The following is a 14,048-nucleotide window of genomic DNA, read 5'->3' on the forward strand; positions in this document are numbered from 1 at the left end:
GAAAGCAGGGATAGTCAGTGAGGCAGGTGAGTCTGCAGGTCCACAGATGGAAGGAATGCCTTCTCTGGAGACTGGTAGGGGAAGGAGACAAGCGAAGCCCAACTCAGTGTTACAAAGTAGAGAAGGAGGAACCCAAGGTCTGGAAGGCAGTGAAACTGCAGAGCAGCCTCCACAGAGCCAGGGGCTTGGAAAAAGTAGAAGGATCCTGTATTAAAATGAAAAAATAGTTTTTTTAACCTTGCTATTGAGTCACTGGCAGGGCCTATTAGCATCCCTATGAAACATTCATCTTTTTGTCATCAAAGTTTTAAAGCATCGCTTTGGAAAGAACAGTCTGTTTTTAAACCAGGTCAGTGAATGCTGAAGTCCTCATGGTTGGGCTTATCACAGCACTTTGTCCTTAGCTAGCCATGTCACATTCTTTTCAGCATCAAGCTGCTGCTTTGAGATTGTCTCTTTTTTAAAATTTGTATTTATTTTTTTAATAGAGGTAGGGTCTCTCGATGTTGCCCAGGCTGGTCTCAAACACCTGGCCTCAAGTGATCCTCCTGCTTAGGCTTCCTAAATTGTTGGTATTATAGGGGTGAGTCACCGCTTCCAGCCGAGATCATCCCTTGAAGATAGATTGCAGCCTCATATTGTTTGAAGGTTTCTGTCTGCATCCAGATGAACTGCTTTAAGAAAATTTAGAAAGTGATTAGAGAAAATTTTATTTTATCCTTTTAAAGCAAACTTTTTAAGAGTGTGTTTCACATTAAACATTTTCTTAAGGCGAGAGGCGTTTAGTAAAATTAGTAAAACAAGATGTCCTTTTGGTGGAATTGTATTCTGCATGTTAATCCCATCACCCAGAGGCTCTCTTTCTGATCTTTCTCTCAGGATTTATGATTGGTAGAGAGTATGAAGCTGAAGGAATTGCGAAGGATGGTGGCAAGCTGGTGGCCGCTGTGGCCTGTGCCCAAGTGCCTAAGATAACCCTCATCATTGGGGGCTCATATGGGGCTGGAAACTTTGGGATGTGTGGCAGATCATATAGGTAGGTTGTTACGATTTTCTCTGAAACAAAGAAACATGCTTCAAGTATAAAATACATGGTCAGTTTATTTCAGGTTTATTTGATACAGAATGGCATTCCCAGATCTCAATCAATTATACTGTAATTTGTATCATCTGGAGGGGTGAAATGAAATTTAATGTTAAAGGTGTTATTTGGAGGAAATCTACAATGGGAATCAAGAAATGCTTGAAGTGGTTGATAATGAAAATGCCACACATTAAGATTTGTGCAATGCAGCTAAAGTCTGGCTCTGAGAAAGGTTTGTAGCCTTAAAGGCATACATGGGGAAAGAAGTAAGACTGAAAGTCAGCGAGCTAAACCTTCAGCTGTGGGAAGGTCAAAGAACAGCATGTTAAACCCGTGACAAACAGAAAGCACATAGTGAAGAACAGACATCAGATAGAAGAATCAGGATGGCCCAAAGTTGGTTGGTTTGAAAAGTTAACAAACTCGATAATCCTGCACTTAAACTGAAAAGTAAAGAGAGACGGCACATATAACCACTATCAGGAAAGGAAAACAGGACATGACCGCAGATCATGAGAGGATATCATGAACACTTTCATGCCCAGAATCATATGGAAAACTTAGAAATCCCATCTGTGCTCAGCCCCTTCCTCTGGAGTCTAGTCTGGGGCGGGGCGGGGGGAGGGGGGCGGGGTTCCAGCTGTTTGTGTATTTGTGAAAGCTCCATAGATGATTGTAATGTGCAGCCATAATCAAGAACCACTAATTTAAAAGGCAAACATGGGCCTCTGAAAATCTAGGCTGTGTATTGACTTCATTTGTTTATTCTTTCTTTTTCCCCCTAGTCCGAGATTTCTCTACCTTTGGCCAAATGCACGTATTTCAGTGATGGGAGGAGAGCAGGCAGCCAATGTGTTGGCCACAGTAGCAAAGGACAAAAGAGCCCGGGAAGGAAAGCAGGTCAGTGCCGTTTTCTCTTGCTTCTCTCTGGGTTTGCCTCTCACCATAAACACCCTGGACCCAAGGAGCAGTGTGCCCAGAAGCCCTTTGTATTCATGGACCTGGTGCACGCTACCTGGCCATATTTAGATGGTGCTGCCCTGGAAGTCATTCCAGCAATTGAGGCTCACATGTTTTCTGTCCTTTATCTTTTTACAGCCATTTCATATGGGATACCTTCTTTGTGGTCATTTAAATTTTTTTCAGAATTTCCAAGAAAACACTTTGTTTTTTTATTTTTATTTTTTTTAAATTTTGGAGATAGAATCTTGCTCTGCCACCTAGGCTGGAGTGCAGTGGTGCATTCTCGGCTCTCTGCAGCCTCTGCCTCCGGGGTTCAAGCGATTCTCATGCCTCAGCCTCCTGAGTAGCTGGGATTATAGGTGCCTGCCACCACACCAGGCTAATTTTTGTATTTTTAGTAGAGACACGATTTCACTATGTTGGCCAGGCTGCTCTTGAACTCCTGACCTCAAGTGATCTGCCCACCTCCCAAAGTGCTGGAACTACAGGTGTGTGTCACCATGCCCAGCCAAGAAAACACTTTAAAAACTGCCAGTAAGTATCTGAGGCATAAAGATGTTTGATTCTTAGTCATTTGTACTTAGTCAGATTTAAATAAGTCTGATGTACTACTTTGATTTTATGACCAAAAGCAGCAGAATTTTGTTCTTTCTATTTTACTTTTAGGTTGTTGTTAAGGATACCCTGAGTGGGAGGTTTCCGTCACCTATTGAGAATTGAGTAACATTATCCTGTGTATAAATGAAGAAAAATGGAAAGGGCAGTGGAAACTTGATGAAAGGCAAATCAGCAAGCGGCTGCTTTTAAAATGAATTCTTTTGTTTTTGACCGTGTTGGAGATTGTTTTGAAATTTTGCATTAATTTTTATTAGTTCTAACTGTTAACTCTTGTGTAAGCACCAAGTATGAAGATGACGAATGTGTGTTCCTGAAGTTGCTTAGGTGCACTGTTGTCTCACTGTGGGAAGGCATGGAATGGAGGGAGCCCTGTCTGCTCCATGCAGGAATTCTCAGGTCTTCCACCTAGATGGTGGCGTGTAGTACCGTAAAGCCAGAGGGTGGTTTCTGCCTCCCTGAATGCATCCACCCATGCCTCACACCCCTAATTGTATTTTCCAAGTACTGGGAAATCTGGAGACTTAAACTGAGGTTTCAGATTCACTTTAGTACCTATTCGTATCAAAGGAGAAGGATAGCTTTGCTTTTGTGTGAGTGATTGGGGTGTGGGAGTGTGGGTGGGGGAGGTGGGGTGTGAAATTCTACCTGATACTTCAAAGACATGTCTGAAACTCTATGAAGCTTAGCATGGTGATGTCTTATTAAGTAGTTGTTCTTTGATTACTTCAATATACAGGTACTTGAATTCATTCATTTTTATATATTAAACGAAAGCCCAGCATGTTAATGGTTGTCCCTCAGAATTTGTGACCTAGATAATGATATTAAGGTATTAACTTATTTAAATAAAAGAAGGTAGGGTTTATTTGAAATAAGTCATTTGTTTCTGGTGTCAAGTTGCTTTTTAAGTTGAAAATAGTTTTCAGGGTTTCAAATTAAGTTCTGAAGATTTTTACAACTGAATTAATTATCACTTAATCCTCGTAATACTGATGGGAAGGCTGTGAAATTCTTAATTAGGGAAAAATATCTCTCAGTTCTCTGGGAACTTGACTGAAAAGGTTATTCAAGGTTTGGTTGGTATTTTACCCCTTTAAGCTTAAACATTTAAGCTTAAGTTTTAAACTTTGCCTGTTTTGAGTGAAAATCTCATACTTGTTCATGTTCTTAGCTAGAGGCTGCTAAGTGAAATGCAGCCCTTTCGTTAGGTTGTGTAATTCACATCCGTTATTGTACCCTGCTGTGATACACGGCACCCTTGGTTTTCAGCTTCGTGAACTATCAGGATGTCGTCTCAGCTAGGAGAGATGGGGCAGGGTACTCACTTGATAGGCATGTCTTAGGTGAGAGCATATATGTTAATGATCACTTGTAATTTATACATCACCATGCACATGTTAGTTGTAACATTATTATTCATGAAATCTGTTGTTTCTTTTGAGTTGAGGTGATCTAAACAGGCCAGTTGTTCACTGAAGCCGACCTGCTCATGGCCTCTTTTCTTTTAGTTCTCCAGTGCTGATGAAGCAGCTTTAAAAGAGCCCATCATCAAGAAGTTTGAAGAGGAGGGAAACCCTTACTATTCCAGTGCAAGGTGGGAGCCAGAACATCACTAACTCCCTGATGGGTGCATCTGGCGGTCAGGGAGCACCTTTACAGAGCTCTATGTAGTCGGAATGGTCCAGCACTCATAGGAACTGGGAAGTAACATTTGGACACGCTTAATTTTGTACTGTTGTTTCTTTATGATGTGAGTGGCTGCTGCTGAAATGCCACCCCTCCTCCAAGCATCTCTGCGCTGTGAACTCACCACCACTGGTCTGATTCCTGCCTTCCCTTGTCTTGCCCCCAGTTGAGGTGTCTGGGACCTGGAGGGGTCCTGCAGCCCGAGGTGGGCCATGCTAGGAGCCGAAAATAACTTACAGGCTTGGCTATGTTACTTCAGTAGTTAGTTCTAATTTTTGCTTAAAAACCCCTCTCCTTGATCACTTTGTTTTTACCCCATTTTAAGCATGAGATTGGTTGAACACTTACTGGCATTTGTTGACAAGTATGCTCGTAGGTTTGGAAGGTGATTAGTCACCACCGGGTCTGTGTGTCAGTGCCAAATAATTACCTCACACACCACTGCTGCTGTTGGCTCTGTTTGTTTCTTATACCACTTAATGAAGTAATAAATTATCACGCCTGTCCCAGCTGGAGACCTGCCGGTGCCTGCTTTCACATCTTCAACAACTTTAGTGTTCTGCATTCTGAAGACTGATCTAAGCATCATGTCTTCCTTTCATCCCTTGGGCAGATGGAAAAAAGAAAGTAACTCTTTCTGCATCTTGTAAAATTAGCTTATTTGTTTTAATTTATGCTGGCGAAGGCAAACTGAAGAGGAGAGGGGAGAGAAAAGAAAATCAGGCCAGGCACAGTGGCTCTTACCTGTAATCCCAGCACTTTGAGAGCTCAGGGTGGGCAGATTGCTTGAGTCCAGGAGTTTGAAACTAGTGGGGCAACATGGCGAGACCTGGTCTCTACAAAAAATAATACAAAAATTAGCCAGGCATGGTGGTGTGCACTTGTAGTCCCAGCTACTCAGGAGGCTGAGGCAAACAGATCAGTTGAACCTGGGAAGTCAAGGCTGTAGTGAGCTGAGATCATGCCACTGTGCTCCAGCCTGGGTGACAGAACAAGGCCCTGTCTCAAAAAAAAAAAAAAAAAAAAAAGCAAAAGTTAGAGTCCACTTCAATCATTTGAATGCTTCCTTGGTGGCAGGCACTGGGGATACAAAGACAAAACATACTGATTTTTTGAAAACATAATTAATTTGAGCAGACAAATAATATCATTTGTGTGTGTATGTGTGTGCGTTTTCTTTAAAGATAGAGTCTCACTCTGTTGTCCAGGCTGGAGTGCAATGATGTGATCTCAGCTCACTGCAATCTCTACCTCTCGACTCAAGTGATCCTCTTGCATCAGCCTCCAAAGCTGGGACTACAGGCATGTGCCACCATGCCTGGCTAATTTTATTGTATTTTTTGCAGAGATGAGGTTTCACCATGTTGGCCTGGCTGGTGTTGAACGCCTAAGCTCAAGTGATCCTGCCTCACCCTCCCAAAGTGCTAGGATAACAGGCATGTGCCACCTGTAATTGTGGCTGGCCAGCATTTGGGATTTTTAAAAGGCCTGTTTCTTTCTTTGCTAAATATATATTTTTACAAACAAATTTACAGATATATTTTGTTGTGGTAGGTGGATTCATTTAATTAAGAACAAAATATTTTAGTCTTTGATTTGAGAACTAAACATGTTCCTGATTTTATCATCGTGTAACAGACGTAGAATAGTCAGTAAATGGAAAGAAGCCATAGAAAACCATATAAGAGGTTTAAGATGAAATACAAAATTTATATTGTTAAGCTTTCCTGTTTTTTGTTTTTCCACATAGGATTTTGATTGAAATACATAGGGACAGCTGAAATATTAAAGTTTGAAAAATTATGTATTTTGTGTGAGCCATTAGCTTGTTTTTCAGCCCTGGCTAAGATAAATCATCTCTTCAGAAAGACTGCATCCTTTATTATTTTCATACTAACATTATTATTATTTTTTAATGGACTACGTTCAAGGCAGGAGAGCAGATGGCTTAGAGAGACTTATCTTTGGAAATAAATGTTAACAGACAGTAGTTTTTCTGTGGATCTGTAGATGTTTAACCCTTCTGTTGAAACAGTTGGTGGCATGGAGACAGCAGCTTTCTTTCAAAGATGAAAGGATTTCCAAGCCAGTTTCTGGTACCTTCCTTGGGTTTAGTAAATCTCAGCTTCACAGTAAAATCCCCTGGGCTGCTTAGGTTTGAACATGGCTAGATCTGTCTTTTCAGAGACAGAGCTTGTCATTATCAGTTACTGGAACCTACAGTGTTTTCCGTAATCCTAATAGGTTACATATGTAGCATGCCAATTTGCTTCTGCTCAGTTGTTTTTATAATCAAACTTTTATTGGGCATTTCATTAGCGCCTCTTACCTGGGGCAGTCTTTTTAACAAACATGATTAAGCAGCCCCTTTATCACATGCTTGCTGTGCTGCAGGCTTCAGGAGGGAGTGTAATCAATTCACCTGGTTGCAGATGACAAGAGTAGCTTTCTTTTTATTGGGTGTTGATACTTTAGGGTCCCTTTTATGAATGTTTTATGAGCAAAGATTTGATTCATGTCTGTCAATGTAAGAATGGTTTAATAATTGATGCCAGGTCCAGATACCGAAGGCAGTTTGTATAAAAAAAGCAGACTGCCACCTACTAATAACCTTTAAAAAGTAATATTTCTGTCATTTTTCCTTATACATTTGAGGTTGTCAATGAAAAGCAAACTAAAATTTCTACTTAACAGTTTCTTCTGCAAGCAGTTTAAAGTTATGACTTGTTTTTCCTATTGTAGCAAAATATAAAGACCTACATTTGAAGGTATCTATTTTATTAATAAAATGTACTGAAGCTGCCCGGGCGTGGTGGCTCACGCCTGTAATCAAAGCACTTTGGGTGGCCAAGGCGGGTTGATCACTGGACATCAGGAGTTCGAAAACAGCCTGGTCAACATGTTGAAACCTCATCTCTTCTAAAAATACAAAAATCAGTCAGGCGTGGTAGTGCATTCCTGTAATTCCAGCTACTAGGGAGGCTGAGGTAGGAGAATTGCTTGAACCCAGAGGGCGGAGGTTGCAGTGAGCCGAGATCGTGCCATTGCATTCCAGCCTGGGTGACAGAGCAAGATTCCATCTCAAAAAATAATAATAAAAATAATAAAATTTACTGAAGCCTATTCAGTAATTTTCATAGTTTCTTAAGAATTCAGAGGGGAGTTGGGAAAGATACCTTTTCCAGTAAAGTTTAAGGTTGTTACCTGGGTATATATGGTTCTCCATATTAATGACAGAATACACCAACTTGTTTTGTATATTTGTGTGGGCAGAAAATCAATAGGAAAGTTTTTCCTGAAATAAGTAAACATATTTTCCAACCAGGGGTTACTTTGAGATCTCTTGTAAAAGTAGTTCCTTAAGTCTTAAACCTGACATGACATTCTGTGATAGCCTGGGGTAAAAGTCATGTCATTTTTCCCACCTTTTCTTCCTCTGTCTTGAACATAGTTTCTGTTGTGAGATTATAGTACATGGATGCTAATCAGTGCATCCATATACCTGAAGAAAAACTTCCTTGACATTTTGCATGTGGAATATATAGATGGTAGTTTGGTGGTAAATTCATGACTCTTTTTGTTCTTTTGTCAGGGTGTGGGATGATGGGATCATTGATCCAGCCGACACCAGACTGGTTTTGGGTCTCAGTTTTAGTGCCACCCTCAACGCACCAATAAAGAAGACTGACTTTGGGATCTTCAGGATGTAACTGGAATAAAAGATGTTTTCTGTTGGACATGTACCAAAAATGAACACATGTAGTAGCTTTAAAATTTTAGACTTTTTGAACATGTGGCTATTACAGTAATTTTTTTTTTTAATACAGTGCATTGTACTTTTTTCTACCTTACAAAAATCAATGAGTATATTTATTTAATGAACATCAATTCCTTTTAAATTTTCTTAGAGAAATTTCTCTGTGGCTCAGTTTTACCAGCCATAAAGTTGAGACTAATTTACAGTTATCCTTTCTGACCCACAAAGTATGAAAAGTTCTGGAATCTGTAAACTCAGTCTTGTAATCTGTATTATTGAGATGATTACTATAAAGTTGTACTTTCACTGCAGTGATTGTTTTGCTGATTATGCTTGGTGATATTTGTGCACTTAGTTTTGAAAGGTGTCTGTTACTTCAGTGGTATTAAATGCCCTCACACTGCTGTGTAGCCATCACCACCATTCAGCTCCAGAGTTCGTTCTCAGTGCCAAACTCAAATTATACTCATTCAAACAGTAGCGCTCCCCATTTCCCCTCCTCCCAGCCCCTGACATCTTATTATTATTTTTTGAGACAGAGTGTTGCTCTGTCACCCAGGCTGAAGTGCAGTGGCATGATCTCGGCTCACTGCAGGCTCTACCTCCTGGGTTCGAGTGATTCTCATGCCTCAGCCTTCTGAGTAGCTGGGATTATAGGCGTCTGCCACCTTTTGTATTTTTATTAGAGATGGGGTTTCACCATGTTGCCCAGGCTGGTCTTGAAATCCTGACCTCAAGTGATCCACCCGCCTTGGCCTCCCAAAGTGCTGGGATTCCAGGCATGAGCCACCATGCCCAGCCACATATCCTTATTCTTAAATGTATATGTTTCTCCTGGTTCGATTTATTCTTGCTGGGCCGTTTCAGCCCCTCTTATGGCTTCAATTGTCATCTAAATGCAGATGATTTCTGCCTTGACAGTTCTTAACCCAGCTCTCCCCTGAGCTGCAAACTGCATATCCAGTAGGTCTGCTGGACATCTGCACTGGTTATCATGGAGGAACCTGTAGCTTGCTCATCAAGTCCTACTGATTTTCACTATCCCCTGAGTTTCTCCACTTATTTTTGTCTTTAATTGTCACAGGCCTTAGAAGAGGTCTGCCTGCCTCCAGTCTTACCTAGTCCAGTCTATCTACCCGCTGAAGTGAGAATGGCCCTCCTGAAGTGATAATGTCATGTTACTCCCTTCAGTGATTTCTTGTTAGAAGTGCCAGTCCCTGAATGCCACCAAGATCTTAATCTTCACATCTTTAATCTTACCTCTTGTCTCCTCTTTACACAGAAGAATGGCTCCAGCTGTTCTAGCTCTCTTTCAGTTCTTTGAACCTTCCCATCTTAGGGTCTGTAAGGTTCCCTCTGCCCAAATTGTTCTACTCTCCCTTCTTCAACATATCCTTCAGTTTAAGCACTCACATCTCTCAGTTTAAACTCCACTTCCTTAGGGATATCTCTGTGACCTCCCCTGTGCTGGATTAGCTTCCCTACTCTACGCTCTTATAAAACACTATCTACTTTCTTTGTCATAAACTCAACATTTTACTATAAACATTTCTCTAATATTGTCCTCCTGCTAGAATGTAAGCTCCATGAGAGCAAAGATTCTCCTGTTTACCCTGTACCTCCAATGCCCAGCACTTGTAGATGCTCAAATATTTGTTGAATAAATGAAAAATCCATATTGTAATTGATGTCCTCAGGCCACATAGTTTTAAAATTAGGTGATTGATTATATGACTGAATAGCACTATCAAATGTTTTCCTAATAAAATCAATATTTCAAATGTTTGTGTGTGATATTTAATATTTCAAACATTTGTATGTGATATTTAACATTTCACACATTTGTATGTGATGTTCAGTGTGTTTCAGGAAGTCAATTGAGCTTTTTTTTTTCTTCTTTTGAGACGGAGTCTCACTCTGTCACCCAGGCTGGAGTGCAGTGGCGTGATCTAGGCTCACTGCAACCTCCAACTCCTGGGTTCAAGTGATACTCCTGCCTCAGCCTCCTGAGTAGTTGGGACTACAGGCGTGCACCGCCATGCCCGGCTAACTTTCGTATTTTTAGTAGAGACGGGATTTCACCATGTTGATCAGGCTAGTCTCCAACTCCTGACCTTGTGATCCACCTGCCTTGGCCTCCCAAAGTGCTGGGATTACAGGTGTGAGCTACCGTACCCGGCCTCAATTTATTTTTTGTGGGGAGTATACAGATAGATGATCAAATTCAGTGGTAGGTTACATTTTTAGAAGAAACACATTAAGTGTTTTAAAATAGTTATATTCAATTTTTAATTAAAATATGCATCTATGTCAGAAAAAAGAATTTTCTATATCAAGACTAGGTAATATTCCTTTGGTAGGAACCATTAACAAGTCAAGGATTCATGGATATTCTAGGAGTGATTTTGCCTTTCTGGGAAGAAGCTGGTCATCAGTAAAACTACATTTAAGTGAATTGGCTTTTTATATATGTTTCTAAAGGCAGGATCTTGCTATGTTGCTGAGGCTAGACTCAAACTCATGGGCTCAAGCAGTCCTCCTGCTTCAGCCTCCCAAGTAGCTGGGACTAAAAGCTTGCACCACTACACCTTGCTCTATTTTGTATATTTTATCCAACAATAAACATTTGTAATTGTTTTACCAAAATAGGTAGTATTTAAAAAAATTTTGATTATCATAAATATGAATTCCAGCAAGGATAATATGAGCTACTTGGAATTTGAAGAAATATGCAGCAAGTTAGGCTCTAAATTTGCCCCTGCTGGTACTTAAAGAATGAAAAAGACAAGATTACTTCCATTTTTCAGTTTATAAGAACTGTGCTTTCAAATAGAATTTGTTAAAAAAAAAAACAAAAAACTTCTACACCAGCAGAAGGCACTATTGAATGTTTGAGTGACACTTGATTATTTGCCAACAAGCTTATGTGCATTTCTCTCCAGAGAGAGACCATATGTTTCCTTCACAGGGATAAATCAAAGCAGGCTTTGGAATGATTTCATTAATATGATTATTTTTGAAAGGCCACATTAGTTCTAAAATGCATTGAGGGTGGTTTTCTGGAAGATCAAATCTCCACTAAGAGTCTTAACTGATTTTTTTTCTTGGTGATCTCTTAATGATTGTTTCTGAAGTTTCATATATGAAAAAATGGCAAGAAGATGAACTAGATTATAATAGCCTGCTGTCATTCATAGCATTTCTCTTAAAATGTTACAAATAAGGTACAATTAATATTTAATGATGACATAGATTTTAATCATTTTGACAAAAAGTTTCATGCCTTTCCACTAAACACTTAAAATAGTTTATTTCAGCTGGGCACCCTGGATTACACCTGTAATCCCAGCACTTTAGGAAGATGAGGCAGGAGGATTGCTTGAGTACAGCCATTTGAAAACAGCCTGGGCAACATAGCAAGACCCTGTCTCTACTAAATAAATAATAAATAAATAGATAGATAAATAAATAGTGCTTTTATTTTATGTGCTTCGAATTTTCTAGCAACTTGGAACCAGAGGATCCTGAGGATTAAGTTGAATGAAATTTCTATGGCCCTTTTATCTTTCTAGGCAAATGTACATTCCAGATGGGGAGGCCTGTAATCAAGTTGACTGTGTAACTTATCCACATTGGGGCTTTTGAGAGTGAGAAAAAGGGGGTCTTAGTAATGACTACACTGGGAAACAGGTCTGACCTGGGACCAGTTCATCCCAGTGTGAACTGGGATGTGTGGTCGCTGCCTGTAACATCATCATGACTGAATACGTTGACTGCATGTCAGCTTTTGAGAATTCTTAGAAGCCGTCAGTTCAGATACCTGCTTCATGACTTTTAATATGGACTTCAGTATGATACCAGTCACGTCATATGTGTGCCTTAGCATTCTAGGGAGACATTTAATTGACCCTAGAGGAGCCTTTACCATAGGGCAGGGATGACTTTATTTCCCAACTGTTAGTTTTCTGAGATCAGTGGTTCAATATGTTTGGCAGCTTTTCTCTTTCACAAGGGTGACCCAACTCACAGATTTGTGCCACTTTTTAGGGTAGGGGAGAGAGGCATCTTTGAGGGAGAATAAGGTCTTTGAAGGTGGTGATTTCACAGAGAAGTTATCAAAGGGAAAATATACCCAGAACTAGATGTTAGGAAGTAATCTGGAGGAAAGAAAAAATTTTTTTTGATGCAGGGTCTCCTTCCAGTGCGCAGGCTGGAGTGCAGTGGCATGATCTTGGCTCACTGCAGCCTCTGCCCCTTGGGCTCAAGTGATCCTTTAATCTCAGCCTCCTGAGTAGCTGGGACTACAGGCACATGCCACCACATCTGGCTAATTTTCATATTTTGTAATTTTTGTTTTAGTAGAGACAGGGTTTCGCCAAGTTGCCCAGGCTGGTTTCAAACTCCTGGACTCAAGTGACCCATCTGTCTCGGCCTCCCAAAGTGCTGGGATTTACAGGCATGAACTGTCGTGCTCAACTGAGGAAAACAATTTTTTTAAATGTAATTCAGTAAGTGTTGATTGTAAGACGTGAACTCAGAAGAAAAACAGGTAGAATTTTAGAATACTCAGGTTAATTTTAAATGTTTCTGTAGAAAATGTACTCAATATTTTCAGCCACAGCACTGTTAATGATATTCCCATATCTATCGAATAATTAGAAATAATTTTTGTCTTAAAATTATTTGTAATTTAAAAATCTAACAATGTTACTTGTGGAAAATTTGTGGAAGACAAAGGGAAGAAAATAAAGTGAAAAAAATGCTTCATAATCTCACTACCTAGAGATAACTGCTGCTACTAATATTTTTTGTGTACTAGTCTATCTTTTTCTATCTTTAAGAATTTTTTTGCAGAAATGCTATACCACGTTATTCTGTAATCTGCATTTTCACTTAATGTATTGTAAATACATTGAACTGTGTACATGACATTTAATATTCTGCAGTAATTTTTTGTTTATGCATTCTTTGGTTTAACAACTTTATTGATATATAATTGACATACAGGAAACCACACATATTTATTTTTATTTATTTATTTTTTTGAGACAGAGTCTCACTCTGTTACCCAGGCTGGAGTGCAGTGGTGCAATCTCAGCTCACTGCAACCTCTGCCTCCCGGAATCAAGCAATTCTTCTGCCTCAGCTTCCTGAGTAGCTGGGATTGATTATAGGTGCCCGCCACCAGGCCCAGCTAATTTTTGTATTTTTAGTAGAGATGGGGTTTCTCCATGTTGGTCAGACTGGTCTTGAACTCCTGACCTCAGGTGATCCACCCGCCTTGGTCTCCTGAAGTGGGATTACAGGCATGAGTCACTGTGCTCGGCCTAATATTTTGCAATAATTCTGATGTTGCATGATAATACATTGCAGGAATGCTCTCTTTGATTTAATTACTCCCCTATTATTGTACATGTAGGTTATTTCTGGTTTTCCACATTACAGATAATGCTGTTTAGTTTCTTTACATATCTGTGATTATTAGGATACGTTTTTAGCAATGGTATTGTTGGATAAAAGTGTACAGATTAAAGTATACGCAGACCTTTAAGACATGTTGGTAAGTTTTGCTCTGTAAGTGTACATTATGATATAAGTTGCTGGATGTAATGATGACCCTGGTGTTCGTAGATACAGAAATAGCTTCCCATAGAATTAAATTGTTTAGCATAAAGCAGTGTTCCCTTTCATTGTTAAAAGTTGTATCTAGACCAGGGTTCATGCCTGTAATCCCAGCACTTTGGGAGGCCGAGGTGGGCAGATTGCTCAAGCTCAGGAGTTTGAGACCAACCTGGGCAACGTGGTGAAACTCCGTCTCTATAAAAAAAATAAAATAAAAATAAAGGAGGCTGCAGTGGGAGGATCACTTGAGCCCAGGAGGCCAAGGCTGCAATGAACTGTGATTGCACCACTGCACTCCAGCCTGGGTGATAGAGTGAG

At 40.0% G+C, this 14,048-nt stretch overlaps 1 protein-coding gene across 1 annotated transcript in view; it reads left to right on the plus strand.

The window, feature by feature from the left end:
- Positions 1–9,893, plus strand: part of MCCC2 (methylcrotonyl-CoA carboxylase subunit 2) — a 66,694-nt gene extending 56,801 nt beyond the window's left edge. The window contains exons 14-17 of the mRNA XM_064376038.1: positions 880–1,036; positions 1,870–1,984; positions 4,174–4,259; positions 7,944–9,893. Of these exons, the coding sequence (XP_064232108.1) occupies positions 880–1,036; positions 1,870–1,984; positions 4,174–4,259; positions 7,944–8,061 (476 nt within the window). The 3' untranslated portion in view covers positions 8,062–9,893. The remainder of the gene's footprint in view (positions 1–879; positions 1,037–1,869; positions 1,985–4,173; positions 4,260–7,943) is intronic.
- The last annotated feature ends 4,155 nt before the right edge of the window (positions 9,894–14,048 follow it).

The sequence above is a fragment of the Aotus nancymaae genome, unplaced genomic scaffold, assembly GCF_030222135.1.
Source record: "Aotus nancymaae isolate 86718 unplaced genomic scaffold, 86718_ANA_hifiasm-v0.15.2.pri h1tg000014l, whole genome shotgun sequence".
Classification (NCBI taxonomy): domain Eukaryota; kingdom Metazoa; phylum Chordata; class Mammalia; order Primates; family Aotidae; genus Aotus; species Aotus nancymaae.